The 17473-nt window shown below is 43.9% G+C and overlaps 1 protein-coding gene across 2 annotated transcripts in view; it reads right to left on the reverse strand.

The window, feature by feature from the left end:
* LOC139752874 (cellular tumor antigen p53-like) overlaps positions 1-17473 on the reverse strand; it is an 81580-nt gene that overhangs the window by 46058 nt on the left and 18049 nt on the right. The window contains exon 1 of one of the 2 annotated variants that reach the window (XM_071668880.1): positions 2867-3013. The exons of the other annotated variant lie outside the window; for it this stretch is intronic. Within the exon in view, the coding sequence (XP_071524981.1) occupies positions 2867-2878 (12 nt within the window). The 5' untranslated portion in view covers positions 2879-3013. Of the gene's footprint in view, positions 1-2866; positions 3014-17473 lie in introns of those variants that run through there. 2 annotated transcript variants of the gene reach the window in all.

The raw sequence follows: 17473 nt of genomic DNA on the forward strand, positions 1-17473 counted from the left end.
CTCCGGGATGGTCCGAAGATTTTCTCCACGCCTATGCATACTGTTTTCTAAAAGTGCCACGCTATCACTGTGTACAGTGAAAGACAAAACTGAGTTCCTAGGATTTATAATACGAACAGTTATCTCAAACTGTGCTTCCACACCCACGTCACTAAATTTCCGGGGATAATATGTATAAAAAAATTATTATTTTTTCCATATATTAAGCTAATTGTAAGATGATCTAAACAGGTTTGATATTCTTATAAGACCAAATTTAGTACAATCGTCTGGAGGATTATTCGAACGTTGATCTGAACCAATAACACATATGAAGCCTCATTGTATGTAGTCAGGCTTGCCAACTGCTACGATGTAGTGGAAGCGAACCTTTCATTCTGTTTCGCCAGATGTAAATAATCATCGGACTCACGCGAGAGCTGACTTCTGTCTTTCACTCTACCTTCAGCTCTTGATTGTCTTATCCCGAATCTTCTGTGTGATCATTTACAAGGAAGTACGGCTGGTGCCTGATACGGTTACCTCCCCAGGCTGTTCTAAAGCTTAGGCTGATCAGATGCAACTCCTTGGGAGCCAAACAGAAAAAAGAAAAATAGTCTTAAAGACAACAACTTGCTGCTGGAGGAGTTCGCACGTGATGAAAATAAAAGGCAGGCTTTCCTCTCTGCCCAAGTTGGTAAAACCTCATCCTCCTCAGTTTTTACAGTTCCTTCATCAGCGATCTTGTTGAGGCTTCCACAACCCCTCGACACTCCATCTACTTAAAGAGTTGCATCATTCTATGAAAACTTTAAAAATCTCTTTTCACCTTTGTTCTCTGGTTCTACGCTTTCATCGCTTCTCTCATCTCTCTGACGCCTCCAGCAATGGATCCGGAGAAGTCCTCATGCAGGGCGTCCGCACGCCGATATTGCGTTGGCCAGACGTTTGCTCTTTCGAATGCTGAACGGGAATTCTTCAAGGACACGCGAAGCCCTTGCTACTGTTCAGGGCTTGAAACCCTTTCGTGACATCAATTACAGTTACGCTGCTGAAACCCCTACTTGATCACCAACCTCCCTTACACCTTGCGTCGTTAGCAAGCGCGCTGGTTCCTCACCAGAGTACAATCCTGTGGTCACCTACTTTAAGCACGTAAATCTGAGCCAGAGAAACTCTCTCCAGACACCAGTGGCTAATCAACCTGCTGTCAATGGTCCTGTAAAATCCTTACGTGCCACATTCTCGAATGCCATGCGCCAAGTCATGAGTGCCTCTCCACAATCCATGCAATACTGTATAGACAAACGTCGATTATACGAGGCATCCCTTTCCCCAGGCATCACATCCCTCCAAGCACCCTCATCTGTCCGCCGTGATGCTGCTCCCCTCCTCCCTGTTCTACAGATATTTCAGCCACCGCACTCGTGAGTTGTCTGCATAAGTCCATGCCACCAAAGCTGCTGCTTCCTGCAGATTGTGTGTGGAGACCAGCCACAGATACATTACCTTTTATTTCTTTGAACTGCAATTATAATACAAAGGAAATCAAACAGCAACAAACCACTGGGTGCTAACGAGGCTGAGTAATAATGGAAGAGATCAACAAATCATGGGTTATTGTGTTAAGAGGCACAAACACATACAGATTAAACGTTTCATTCTTCCTTCTTTCATACGCATTTAAACATTATCTTATTCAAATGAATTTAAAACAGGAACAGGTCCTAACGAGGCTCTCTGTAAATAGTGGAAGACAACAGAAACTCGTAGATTACTGTAGTAGAAACAGCAAACACGCAGGGGTACCTTATATGACAATGGCTCACCAAGAACAGAATGTCTGCATCTCCACACAAGTTTTCAATCATTCTTTTAACCCCATGCAGACACAAGTCCAGTTTACACCCTCCATTCACAGACATAACATTAACAAAACACATCCAGACAGAAATAATCCAAGCACTAAACATCCGACTTCCCACCTAACTCAAGTCTTAAACCCATCCACCTGATACACACACCCATCAGAAGCCACACAACCTAGACTAACACGTGTCAGACTCTCCCTGTCACCACTCTGGACATTACCCGACACCACGATACTACAAACACCGTTTCCACACATCCAAAACACCCTTCATGCCCTTGATACAGATACCATTAAAAGGCACTCACTCCATTACAGACGCACACACATCACAACACTTGAAAACCTATGCGTCCCGACCAGTGGACGTGGCCAGTTTCCTGAGTGCTGCGGGGAGCCTTATCAAGACAAAAGGGAATCCTGGGGCAGGATATATATATATATATATATATATATATATATATATATATATATATATATATATATATATATATATATATATATATATATATATATATATATACTCCTATGAGTCCACGGGGAAAATGAAACACGATAAGTTCCCAAGTGCACTTTCGTGTAATAATCACATCATCAGGGGAGACACAAGAGAGAAATATAAGTCAGTTGATATACATCGAAGAGACGAAGCTAGGACGCCATTTGGTAAACATGGACAATCACATGTTTACCAAATGGCGTCATAGCTTCGTCTCTTCGATGTATATCAACTAACTATTATATTTCTCTCTTGTGTCTCCCCTGATGATGTGATTATTACACGAAAGTGCACTTGGGAACTTATTGTGTTTCATTTTCCCCGTGGACTCATAGGAATATCTTGATCACGCGCAAAATTGTGATCCTTTCCAATATATATATATATATATATATATATATATATATATATATATATATATATATATATATATATATATATATATATATATATATATATTCATACTTGATCGCCGTTTCCCGCGTCGGTGGTTCTTCCGCTCCATCCCATCCACTAACCTGGTTATCCATAGATAGTTGGCCGACTCTCGTCTCAAAAGCCACATCCAAGACCTCTGACCACCAGACGTGCGTGCGGACCTCAAACCTTCTCTACAGACAACCGACTGACCTCACACTACACAGATTCAACGTGGGTCTGTGCGAGGATGATGGAGCCAGTGGCCCATGGGACGACTTCTTACCTACCTGAGGATTGAGAACCCAGCGAACGTCACCGGCGCGTCCAGAATACGCCACAAGGGACGTCTTTGTTTCCATGACAACCATGGGAAACCCGCGCGTGGGTCTCCGCCAGCCACTCACACTCTATGACTCATCACGGCTCACGCCACCCACCCTGCACCACCTCACATTCCCACACACACATCACAGCCTCCCTTGTGATTATCACGACCCGTAAACACAACTATGCACTCCAGCGATACTCAACGATCCGACAATACCCGTTTGTAATGCTGACCTCATCGCAAGGTGATACAGTCAGTCATGCACCGCCCCGTGCAACATACGTTTACATCAAGCCTTGCTTCCAGCACTGCTCCCCTACCTCCTCCCCCCGAAGCCCAAACAGTCTCACTAGACCTTAGCCCTTCCTCGCAGTTGCTCAGTCCACCAAGCCTCTCGGCGTCATTCTGAATCATAATTACGAACACATTTGTGCCATCAAATCCTCCAGCTATCGTCTCTCAACTATTCGTAGACCCAAGACAACACGACTGGATTCCATGCGCCTAAACTCGTGCAATTTCCATTCTTACCAAGTTCTCCTACATATCCACCACACAACATGGGCTCCAGGAAAAGGTGTAGTGAAGGGCATGCAAGATCCATCTTCGAACCCTCTTACACCACGAACCAAGAGGCGTTACCCACACGGATCCTCCCGAGTCTCTCCAACTACTTATCACATGGACGGGTTGATGCAACAGCAACAACCTTCCCACCGTCACCTCATGCCATCGGAGATCCCACGTCCCCAAGTTCGGCATCACAACCCCATGCAAGCTCGCCCTGATCCCAACAAGGAGAACCCCATCCTAACCATTATGTACAAAAACAATCAGAAGACTGACATCAAATACGTGTAATAAAGACTTAGTTAAGCACTCACCTGAACCCCACCCTTCCCTTGTTACAGCTCCACTCTCTTTATTGTGTGTATTCTCTCAAACGTTTGAGCATCTGGCTGCATCTTATTCGACAAAACGAGAAGGAGACTGGAAGAATGGAGTGAAGGAGACTCTCGGTTACACACATTTATGAGGATGAAAAACTGCACGGGCTACAATGCATTGGAGCAACGTGATATATGGGGGGCGAAAGTGCTGTCAATAGGCTAAACTAGGGCATTATGAAGCGGACAAGATAAACCAAGGAAATAGTCCGCGGGGTCTGGCTGTGGATGGTGGGTCCTGGTCTCGATGTATTAAACATGACATCTTGATATGGACGGGCGCACAGGACACCCATTGTTCGTTTGTTCCTGACGTCACCAAGCAAAGGCGAGAGGAGCAATGACGAGTAGGAATCACGTAACACTTTCCAGAAGTTCACAGGGCGCCTGAGTTCCAGTTGGCTTCAGATCCTCTCACTCCAACATCATTCCCTTATACCCCCTGAGTACCAGGGTACGACCCTTGAGTACGACGGTATAACCCTTGAGCACGACAGTACAACCCTGGGTTATGATGGCATAGCCTTTAACCAAAAGGAGCCAGCTTAGAGCTCACACCATCATGCCTACGTACGGCTCGTAGCTTGGTGGTCAAGAGGTTTAAATTAAAACATACGAAGTGAGGACACTGCACGAGGCCTATTGGCCCATGCTACGCTGGTCCTGAGTCTGTCCACCCTACAACCAACCGCCTGACCCCTTAAACACACCCAACCTTCGGTTAAAGCTACCGTAAGACCTAGTAGCTTCCACAAATGTACTTTGGCAGCTAGTTTCATAAATCTACTACCTTATACCCGAGCCAATAAATATTTACCCAAATCCGACCTAAATCTATTTCTTTTTAATTACATACCATTATTTCACCAAAAATATGGGCCAGAGTTGAAAACTCTCACAGAATCCTTGTTTCCTTTACTAAAGGATATCGTACGGTACTAATATCTCTTGGGATTTCATTCTGCATCATCCATATTCTAAGAGTAATCTTCACATTACTTATTTTCAGATGATGCAGATGAGAACAACTTGACCCCTTGGTGGCCTCAACGTCACCATCTGCTCCTCGCCACACACACACACACACACACACACACACACACACACCACCCGCTTCTCCAGTGAACAACATCACATATATTCAACCACACACATTGATTCCCTTCAGCAGAGCAATGGCGATGTTTCTCGAGACGTATTTCGATAAGCTCAAGGTCCTTAGGCTAACACACTCCTGACCCCCTTAATCATATATATCCCTCTCACGTGGACTTTATTACAATAATGTCCTGCCGTCTAAGGATGAATCACTTCCCTCAAGCAGACTGGAGTCTGGATTTTCCAGCGTCTCCCATGCGTACGTCCACTCTATCGTCAAGCTCGAGTGAAACCTGGGGTTCTTAAGTCACCCAGACGTCCGAGTATGGAAGCAAAGTGTGAATTTTAACCCTTTTTTTTTTTTTCCTTTTAGCACTGACGGTTTTCTCTGTCTGGAAAGTCATATACTGAAGAGCATGACGTGAAGTCTGCCAAGCCCAACCAGTGTTACCACAAAGTCAACAGAGGTTAGTCTAACCATCAAAGCAGCCTCTGTTATTGTTGTTGACTCTCATTTGACGCCCATGCCCGCCCGACTCACAGTTCACCCTGGTGTTCATCCTATCCTTGGAGCTTGATAGGAATACGTAAATTATGTAACGTAAATGAGATGGCCTTGATTGGGGCACTTAAACATCCTAACCAACAGCAATGAAAAAAAGAAAAAAATTATAATCCCGGGACCGGATCATGTGTCATGATACTAGTTCTTGATACTGCTGGTGCTAGCCTGTACCAGGCAAGGACCCACGTCACGTGACGAGGGCCCTTGCTAAGCGCAGACCTGGAGCATCTTCACAACAGCCAACATGGAAACACACCAGCCGGTCTCAGGAGACTGCGGTAGTAGCAGACATTGTCTTGCACCCCCCCCCCCCCCCCCCCCGCCCCGACCAGACCTCACTTCTCAAAACCATCCCCAGAGGCTGACTGTCGCTCCGGATCAGCGTTGCTTAGTGCCCCTCGGTAAGTGTGGATGGCGTCATAAAGTCCGGCAGCAACACCAAGATACGGCCAATACCCGCTCAGGCCGCGCAGTACTCCGCCAATCTCTCGATCGTAGGCATCTGACCCTAATCCACTTGTCCAGGGTTACTAAAACCCTACGCTCAAATAAAACATTTATCAAAATAACTAATGTACGTGGAATACGCAAGGTTTATCGACAATAACAAGATATACACTTGATGCGGGTGAGGTGCAGACTTTGGCCCGCCGCGGGGGATGTCTGGACAGCTGCACGACCCGCAAAGGAAACTGCAAGTCGACTTTGCTCTTACATCACCGAGCCTTCCAAGGACCACATTTGTGGTAGCCACAGGGAAAATGAAACACGAATATCCAACACGCGCAACTTGCGGGGTAGAGCGTATCGCTGTTGCCTTAGCAGAGGTGATGACACATCGATCGGCAAGCACGGCGTCTCGTCTCCACCTTCCCGCCTGACGTCACCAGCTTGGTCACATGACGCTCAACAACAAGCGTCACTTTCGTTTAAATAATCATTCTATCTTTATATATATATATATATATATATATATATATATATATATATATATATATATATATATAATTCGCCATCTCCCGCGTTACCGAGGTAGCGTTAACAAAAGGTCTGAACCTTAGAAGGAACACCCTCACTTGGTCCCCTTCTCTGTTCCTTCTTTTTTGAAAATCAAAAACGGAAGGGAAGGATTTCCAGCCTCCCGCTCCCTCCCCTTTTAGCCGCCTTCTACGACACGTATGGAATATGTGGGAAGTATTCTTTACCCCCTATCCCCAGATATATATATATATATATATATATATATATATATATATATATATATATATATATATATATATATATATATATATATATATATATATCTTTCTTTTCTTTCATACTATTCACCATTTCCCGCATTAGCGAGGTAGCGTTAAGAACAGAGGACTGGGCCTTTGAGGGAATATCCTCACCTGGCCCCCTTCTCTGTTCCTTCCTTTGGAAAAAAAAAAAAAAAATGAGAGGGGAGGATTTCCAGCCCCCCGCTCTCTTCCCTTTTAGTCGCCATCTACGACACGCAGGGAATACGTGGGAAGTATTCTTTCTCCCCTATCCCAGGGATAATATATATATATATTTTTTTATACTTTGTCGCTGTCTCCCGCGTTTATATATATATATATATATATATATATATATATATATATATATATATATATATATATATATATACATATATATATATATATATATATATATATATATATATATATATATATATATATATATATATATATATATATATCCGTTCCGCGCAGGTGAGAAAAGTGGAGCGGTTTGGACACAATACGCACTTTTCTTCGAGCCGACCTCACCTGACCTGACCCACCAGCCACATCCCGCCCCGGGCCACCCAACACACTAAGCCCCTGGGAACACCCGCCCCCAAATGTACGTATGACTCACCCATGACAACAACAGCGGCGTCCACCAAAGGCTGACCGTCACCCCTTCAATGATGGGACGACAACAGCCCTATACGTATACCCCTTCCCGTAAACCTCAAACATCAAACCCAAGATGCAATTGACGGCCACACTTTAATCAATATCAATATATATATATATATATATATATATATATATATATATATATATATATATATATATATATATATATATATATATGTGTGTGTGTGTGTGTGTGACGCTTCCATAGCTGCTGCTGGACATAGCACATACCCCGAGAACAAAAAAACCTGCACACAGACTTCTGGCCATCAAATAATCAATGCACGAGACGGAGGGTCAGTAATAGGAGTCTTGCCCGAGGGTGTGTGTGCGTCTGGGGGGTGAGGGGGGAGTAGAGGGGGCGGGGGAGTAGAGATGACGCACACCACCACACGCGTGATCTGATCAAAGACGCTTGAGGCGTTGCTCTCCTCCTAGCATACTTCACCCTCGACCTTGCAGGCACCCACAAAGCCTCGCCTGTGCTTCCTTGCTCCTCCCAACATTAATAAACCGTCAGCGCCCACCGTCACCCGCCCTGCAGCGTGTCTGGTAAGCTCGCGCCTCATGACGCCTGCAGTTTTTAAGGTTTTTATTTGATCATCTAAACAGACACATGTCCACCATCGAAGGTAACATTTGAAGGGGAGTATGGACTGTCCAGTGGGGACATAATACATGACAGGGGTGTCCGGGAGAGCCACTAGGGAAGGAGACAAAGAGGGGCGTGATAAACGACGACATGATATGCCAGACCATCAGACAAGTCACCGCCCCCATCTACCCTGACATAATACCTCTCCTCGCGGTGTCGTAACTACGGAAAAAGGCATCACGATCATACACACATTTACTTCACTTTCACGACACCTCTACACGATGTGTATTCGTGTTATATACCCAAGCAGAGAGAAAATACACCGTTGGTGTAGTTCACCTTCACTACAGTGTCAGTAATCACATACGTGAGGAAGTGGATTAAACCCTCTGACATGGTGCCTTCATTACAACAGGGGTAACCAACCGCTCCTAGCCATCACGAGGCTAGGAACCCCGCCCGTCAACCTGGGCTCCAGCCAACCCCAACCCTGCTATATACTGTGCACCAACACACACACACCCACTCGCTGACACATGCCTCCTCCGCTCAACTGGTAAGAACTGGATACGGTCGAGGGTGTTCTTCTAGGGGTCAGGGGGCATCATGCAGCAGCTTTAAAATAACCAGGGAGGGGATACTTGACCACAGTTCTGGGGGGCGCTGCGCTGCATCTCTGGGGCAGAGGGTGCCACACTGCAGCTGTGAATCACGGGGTACATCGCTCTAGCTATAGGTCACAGGGTACCAACGATTTAGCTTCGGTCATGATGTATCTCGATGCAGTTGAGTGATAGGGTACCAGGATGGAGCTCTGAGATAAGAGAATGGTGGTCTGGGTACAATGGTCTGCACCGGGGAAGACCACACCTATGCTCTATGTTCAAAGGGTGGTAGTAGTAGACCAAGTGTCAGTAGACTGTAAACACCAGTCGTCCAAAACAAGTACTCCTCTCCTGGCTTTGGGTTGGTGAAGTGATATCCGGGAGCCATCTTACACCCTCCGTGTCAGTAGCCGGCAGACAGCTGCCGCCTAGGGGAACTAGGTCCCTCCTGACTTAGGATGGATGGCGCGGTGCCAGGAATCGTCTTACACCCTCCCTCTCTGGATTACTGATCGTGTTGTGTGTCTTTAAAACTAAGCCACCACACTAACCTTAACATCTTCCTTCACGCACCATACACCTATAATCTCTAAGTCTTGACATTCTTTTAATCTCTCCTCTCATGACATATCAGATACTTAGATACTGTATGTGTACTAACTACTGATACTCAGATATATATATATATATATATATATATATATATATATATACATATATATATATATATATATATATATATATATATATATATATATATATATATATTCCTATGAGTCCACGGGGAAAATGAAACACGATAAATTCCCAAGTGCACTCTCGTGTAATAATCACATCTGGGGAGACACAAGAGAGAAATATGTCAGTTTATACACATCGAAGAGACGAAGCTAGGACGCCATTTGGTGAACATATATATATATATATATATATATATATATATATATATATATATATATATATATATATATATATATATATATATATAAAACTGTCATAACCATTCCTTTAACCTGTTTTGCATGTTTCATTTAAGGCCTGGCCCTGACGAGAACTTTCGTCCGTGACTGGGGCCTTCCACATGAAACACGACAACAGCTCAAGAGGCAAGGGGGCAGGACGCTGCATCACAGGGGTCAAAGGGCACCATGCTGCAGGCCCTGAATCAGACAAAGCGCCACAGTAGAGATGCAAAGTCATGGGGAACCAGACTGTAGCTCTTGGGTCATAGGGCACCAATCTGTAGCTCTGTCATGAGCAGAAACACGTTGTAACCCAAAGGTCAAGGGTACCAAGCTAACACTCTGGGATTTAAGGGGTACCAATGCCGAAGCCCTATGGGTCAGGGGATACCACAGTGAAGCTACGGAGTCAGGATATAACTTCAGGCAGCACCATAAATAGGAGGTAACATAGTGAAGCTCTGGCGTCAGGGGATCACACACACACACAACACACACACACAAACACACACACATGCATAATTTACAAGTTCTTATCGTCTTCAAGCAACAGGGAACGACCCATCATCACGTCAGTTTCCATTTTCACTTTCAATATCTTTGTTTTCATTTTGAGGAAAATGCCTCCATCCACAATACCGTGGGACACCTGCATGACAGTAATGCACAGTATAGTACATTCTTAAATATCATACTCGAAGTGTCTACTTTCCAACAAAAACACATCGGCATACAACTGAATTCAAACAGCAACAGACCACTGGATTAACCTAAAGAGGCTAATTTCTGATGATGGAAGAGAACAGAAACTCATGGATTACTGCGGTAGGGCTAGAACGACGAGCAAAATTTTTCACGAATCTTGCTTCTTTTACTATCGTCCTCACTACTTATTCCATATCCCCATCTAGTCTTGTATCCTAGTCTATGTTTACCCACAATAACATCCTCAAACCTATTCCTTCCATATCAATGGCGTCCTAAACAATAACATATTTTATACCATGGACAGCTTTCTTTAATAACTTCTCTGTCCAAAAGTTCCTTCACTCTAAAATTTCCCTCTATGTTCTTTTAACTGTACAGTACTGTGTCTCATTCCTCCTTCATGGTCGATTCGAGAAACCCTTGTAACATCAAGCCGAGACCTTTTTCAAAGATTCTTTACATATGTGCGTGTATTCACGAACACTGCTCTGGGCAACGAAACGAAGGTAAGCAAGCGCGGTGTGATACAAGTTCGAAAAGGCAGGTGGTTGATAACTGTGACAACAATTTTTACAGAACGTACCAAGCTGGGAGGGGAGACCGGGGGGTGGGGGGGGAGTGCTGTAACTTTGACAATTTGAGCAACTGGTGTGATCCATACCAACAGGGTATATGCGTAAACACTAAAGAGCAGGATGTAAACTCAAGTCACTTCAGAGATAAGTCTCAAGTAATTCCTTCAAGAGGTTGCATAACATTATAAACAACATTCTTGTACTGATATTGTCGTCTACTGACCTCATGAAATGACCCTACTTTGCCAGATCTATGTTGTGTTCAATTCGCTACTGAGGCCTGACAAACACTCCTTTGTGATCTCTGTAATCCTACCATTCACAGGATGAACTTGGCTTGGCGCTACATAATAAGCTCCTAGTGTTGCCAAAAGCTAAAACTAACCCACGAGGGTCAGGTCAAAGGCCAAGCCATCCTACCCAGGCGTGGCAGCGCCGAGCCCGTGGTCAAGGGTTGTGTTGTGCTCAAGGGTGACATCATAATGCCGTGCTCAAGGGTGACATCACCGTACCGTGCTCAACGTTGGTATCGCCGTGGTCAAGGGGGGTTAAATCGAGGTTAGAGTAAGAAAGCGGGTGGGAGGAGGGAAGCGCGAACACTGTTGTCATGTTGTGTGAGGCGGAGGGATGAGCCGGCCCAGCGGTGGCGGCTGCTGCTGCCGGCCACAGCGGAAGCTCCCGCGACCTTGACTGTGGCGAGTCGCCGCGCTCTCTCAAGAGGAGCGTGACCCTTGCGGCCGCCCAAGGATCCCACACATGCATGTCTGAACCAGATGTACTGACTTAAATAATGAGGGTGCGCATCCCCGGGGGATGTAGAACAAGGGAAAGCAATAGTGGCAGAGGATGGTTGATAATGAACAGATGGCGGTCCAGCCGCCAGGCCACATAATGAACCGACAACAGTAGTTAGGTGTTAGCATGTTTAATCTTTCTGTGCAACAGGGTCACGTGATGTGGAGTACATAAGGTATGTGAAAGGCACTTGAGAACTTGAGCATAAACAGTTACATATACAAGCTAGTATGACACTAGGCATGAAAAGGGCTCCAGCCCCATAAGTTTAGCATACAGGGTAATGCATAACATACGATGGGTCAGTACCCTACATACACACAGCAGAGTAATGCGTTGGATTTCAATGGTAGGCTGAAGGGCCTCTTTATTCAACATAACGACAAACAAATTACTTGTCGAATCACAACATACGTATGGCAACATCTAGGTGATAAACGAGTCAACAAAAGGGGTTTCACGGTCCAGCAGACAAAATGCAGGACATGGAGACAAGCACTATGTCGGTTGGGTCAGTAACCAATACATAAGAAGACGGACGCAATGACGGCTCCTCATAATCACCGCACAGACACATTACTTACTCATCAAGTATGTGCAACAGGTTCATGTATGAATTAAGTCGCTCAGGTGGGCAGAGATCTCAAGTATTCAGTACATAGTACACATCAAAGTAGTCCGGTTATCGTGCATATATATATATATATATATATATATATATATATATATATATATATATATATATATATATATATACAGTACAACAGTATAGAAAGCAAGTTACATCTATCTATTCATAAAGATTTATGCTGGCATCACCAGATACTTTACTGTGCACTCTAACGCTCCCGGATCCCTTTCCATGTGAAAGGGTCTTGATATCAGAGTATCCCTTTTCCAGGAAGCCTTGCAGCTCCAAGGTTGCGCCACTTCCAACAGCTGGATAATGATTGGACTTCTTCTGGGGTGAAATGTTCGACGAGACTGTACTCCCACATGTCAACGGACGATAATACAACTTGGCCAAAGGTGACTTTTCACTCGCGGCGTAACCTCACGAAGGCGGAGTCCGGTAACGCTATGAAACTTGTATAGCATAATATTAGGGCTTGTTAAACCCAGGTACATACGCTAATCCTCGAGTACGTCAGTGTCAGTGACGTATTTCCAAGTTCTCATAACGCAGGACGTCGCGACCATGGATCGCCTTGCGTTACAGAGCACTACTTTCAAATCTAGTGTTGGACCGTGTGCTTGTCCACAAAGAAATAAAAAGGCATACAGGCAGTAACAGGACCACTGGGTCCTTTTCGAGGCTATTCAGAGATAGTGGAAGAGAGCAAAAGTATGGAAAGACAAAATTAAAAGCAAATATATACGTTACGGGAAAAATATTAACCAGTGTGAATCTACGCTACCCCAAATAATGTCAGTCGTACACTTGTGGCTAAATAAGTCCATTCTTAAAATCATCTAAGACTATGCTTTCCACTGCTCTAACTAGTAACCATATGTTAACAATCCTGTTGAAGAAAAAACACTTTGCCTAAGTGGAAGACGTTTGTCCTTGAGTTTAATCCGACAAATCTAAGCTATGGTACATCACTCTTAATCTAGCATCACATTCGACCTGTTAGCTATATCAGTACTCCATTACAATAACCCTGGCTGTTACAAAAATCACAGTGTCCTTCGCCATCTCTTGGAATATCTAAGTCTTCGTCGCGAAACCAATTTCTCTGTTCTTTTAATCTCACCATAACGCATGAGCCCCCGATACGAGAAGCTGAAAAAAAAAAAAAGAATTGTCAAGTTTTTGAGGACATTAAACAGGATTTGCACGCGGTTATACACATGATTTCAAACAGCAACAGACCATAGGAGCTTAACGAGCCTGTCCGTGACAGCTCAATAAAGTATAAGAGATACTCTGGAATCAGATACGAAAAGGTTATGTTGTTATCAAGATGCTATCATTTGCCTTGTGGATTCCCAGCTATGTTGTGTTTGCGGGCACACCCAATAGCCAAGAGGATCACTGGTGGCATGGCTGCATCCACTTCATCTATTATGTCATGTACGACACACGCACATCCGGTGTTTTCCACTCTCGTGTATGACATCATCAGCGAACGCTAGTCCACAAAGTTAGGTAGGGGTCGTGTTGCCTACCATGGTGTCAATGGTTTCTTACGGTACGCTTTTATGATTATATTATCCTCTCATGACACCTGAACCTCGTATAAACCAGCTTTAACGGTTTCTCCAGCGATTGTAACGTGGGCAGGATCAGCTGTACAGGAGTGGTTCGTACCTACCAGGTTAAGGTATGTGACACTGAATCATGTCTGGTAATATCAAAACTGATCTTAAGAGACGAGATCCCTCAGCTGGAAAAGACAAGGGCTGATGCTGTCGTGTGTGGAGCGGGGTACAAACCTTTGATGCGTCGTTGAAAGCTCTTGGTTCCTATAACAAGCGTCTGGAGCCTCTCCGTAATGGTAGGGAATGATAGTTCACTTCTCATGCTTACAATCCTAGCAGTCAAAAGAACAAGGTGGTATATACCTCAGGGCTTTATTCCGTATGGTTGTTTCAGGTCATAGCTGTTAAGGTCAGATTACCGGTGTAATAGTATTGTGGTCAACAACAGATGTGATAAAGTGAGGTACTAAATAGTGGCCAACACAAGTTACAGTTTCCACCTATGCTAACTACAATGTGTACACACATACAGAAACCAAACAAGTTACATACAAACTGGATATAATCGCCTAGTCTCTCCTTCATTGAACTTACTTTCGAAGCTTTTATGACATTAGTAGTCGGTTGATCTAAGTTTTCAATCACTATTTTACTATTTTAAGAAAATTAGGTTAATCGGTGTAAAACGTTTTTCCCCCTCTTAATTTCAAACCACAGTTTCGCGTTACAAGACTCAGGAGTAATTCCAACAGCGAATCTGTGAGGAAGTTCTCAATATTTTTTAAGTACCGCAATCTTAAAACACTTCTAAATGACCAAGGATCCTCTGGTTCTCAAAAAAGAAAAAACAAAAAAGTTTAGGTACTTTTAATCTTTCCATTTTTATTTTTAACAGTAACACAGATGGCACGGGGTAAAAAGATGCTTCAATCGTAGCCTTGCTCTCTCCTTGAAGCAGACACTTTATGACGCATCCTTCGATTTTAGTCATAGACTTCCAGTAGAGTCTGCATTGGTATTGGCACGTAATAATGCTACCCAGCCGTCAAAGTCGACTGACACCATCACAACTGTAAACATCAACATGCACCAGACAAGTTCTGACCCAGAGTGAGAGTTTTTGTTCACGAGTAACCTCATGTGTCCTAATATCCCCCCCCCCCCCTCCCCCTTCGGACCGCTAAAAGTCACACTCCCGGCGCCGTTCAACGGTCACCAGTCAGTCCCGTCCACCATCGCCCCTGCCTTCCCATCATGGTCATGGACTTCTACAGCGTTCGTGGAACTCCGGTAAGGTCAGTGCAACCTAATCCTTCGATGTCGCCTTCGCTCGCCCGCCCGCCTGCCTCCCGAGATCATTCTTTTTTAAACTTGTCGATGTTAAACTTCGGTTAGTCAGTAATCCTTATCCCACATCCGAGGAAAATTTTGAGATGGCTGGATTGAACAAAGCTGTTCGTGGTCCTGAAACCAATAATGCTGATCATATTCCACCATACACGACCAGTTGTTCTACATACAGGTAATGTGGAAATGGAAGTATGAGTTACACGATTAAGCTACCGGTCGACCAAGGTTTCACTGTAAATATATGGTTTGTTTCACCGTACATGTGTACTATAAACTTTCCTTGGTATATCTTGTTCATAAATGCAAAGTACCATATACTTTAAGATACTATAAGCTCTGGTATGTGAACCTTAAAGTATATAAATGGTAAGTATCTAGACCCCATAGGATTCAGCATGTCAAAATACTGGATCATACTGTTGTTTTACCATATCTTTACTTCTTCATTGGCGACGCTTCAAAAAAAAGGGGGGGTGGAATCGTTCCCTAATTAAGCAATCCTCACTATACGGCCAACGAACCCCACATATCCGACCACATAAAATAGGAATCAAATTGAACGACTATGTTGGCATGACCTGATATTCCGCATACTGCACAGGAAACACCATCTTCTGAAGTGAATATTAACTCTTGAATCCGCCCTTGCTGAGATCCACAGGGATGATGGAGTGTAAGCAGTAATGGACATATCAGTCAGTAGATACAGACTTAACTGTCCAGCTGGGTCTTGGGCCTCCCTCTCTAGCCCTCCCTGTCTGTACCTCATGATGTAAACACAACACATTACACCATCAGTACACATATTCATCACGTATTCATCAGAATCATACCACAGCAATCAACACAAAAATATCTCCCAGTAAGTACCCCACAGAAGTCAACTTGGAACTAGTTGCCTGAGTACATCAAAACCAACCTTTCTTTTTTTTTCTTTTCAAGTTCATCCCAACATATAGTACATCACAGAAGTTTCCTTGGAACTAGTTGCCTAAGAACATCAAAACATTAACCTTTTTCTTCCAAATTCATCCCAGCATATATTCCAAGTTCATCCTAGCAATATAAAGTGGTAACATTCAACAATGAACAAAGGCGTACGAACCTGTTATTACATCATACCAGCCAACAGGAAATTATTCAACTCTACAATTAACTTTCTCGGGCCACCAAATCACCACCACAGCTGGAGTAGATGTGCGCGCATGAGGCCATTTAATAGCATGTTCCAGGCGCTAACTCGCTAACGCGGGGAAATAGCAAGCACAAAAATAAAATAGCTTACAGCAACAGCAGACAGTCACATGGTTCCCAGCACACTCACCACCATGGATCCAGAGTAATATCTGTGTGTATCTTTGTTGTTTACATAAGGCCACCATATAAGCAATATTACTCAATTACTCAAGTTTACATATAAGCAATATTACTCAATTACTCAAGTTAGTCTAATTTATGTTTCGTCTTGTCCTCGTCACTATATTTGGGAAGATAATCATGTACTTAGATAATAATTAGAGTAAAATCCAACACCCCCAAAGGAATCCTGAAAACATGTTGCATCAGCCCTCTGGACCCGGTGGAACGTATCTACAAGCCTTAGGGGCGAGAGCGTACCCGTCATCCACACAAAGACCAACCCTACCGACAGAGGCTACCTCACCTGCTAGTAGCGCGCGTCAGGAGCCATCCCTGAAGTCGGGCTGAACGTTCGCGATCGTTACGTCCTGCGACCCGGCCCCCAGGGGGGGGGGTGCCACTATTTATAATCCTGACTCACCGGACCAGGTTAGGTTTCTCAAACGATTATGCAGTTACTACATCCAACCCAAATGTTCATTCCTCTGGGTGGTCGATAAATGGGTACCTTGTGTGTGTGTTTAAACATATAGAACTCATGGTTCATGTATATCTATCTATCTATCTATCTATCTATCTATCTATATATATATATATATATATATATATATATATATATATATATATATATATATATATATATTCATTTATTTATTTATTCATTTATACTTTGTTGCTG

The sequence above is a fragment of the Panulirus ornatus genome, chromosome 13, assembly GCF_036320965.1.
Source record: "Panulirus ornatus isolate Po-2019 chromosome 13, ASM3632096v1, whole genome shotgun sequence".
NCBI lineage: Eukaryota > Metazoa > Arthropoda > Malacostraca > Decapoda > Palinuridae > Panulirus > Panulirus ornatus.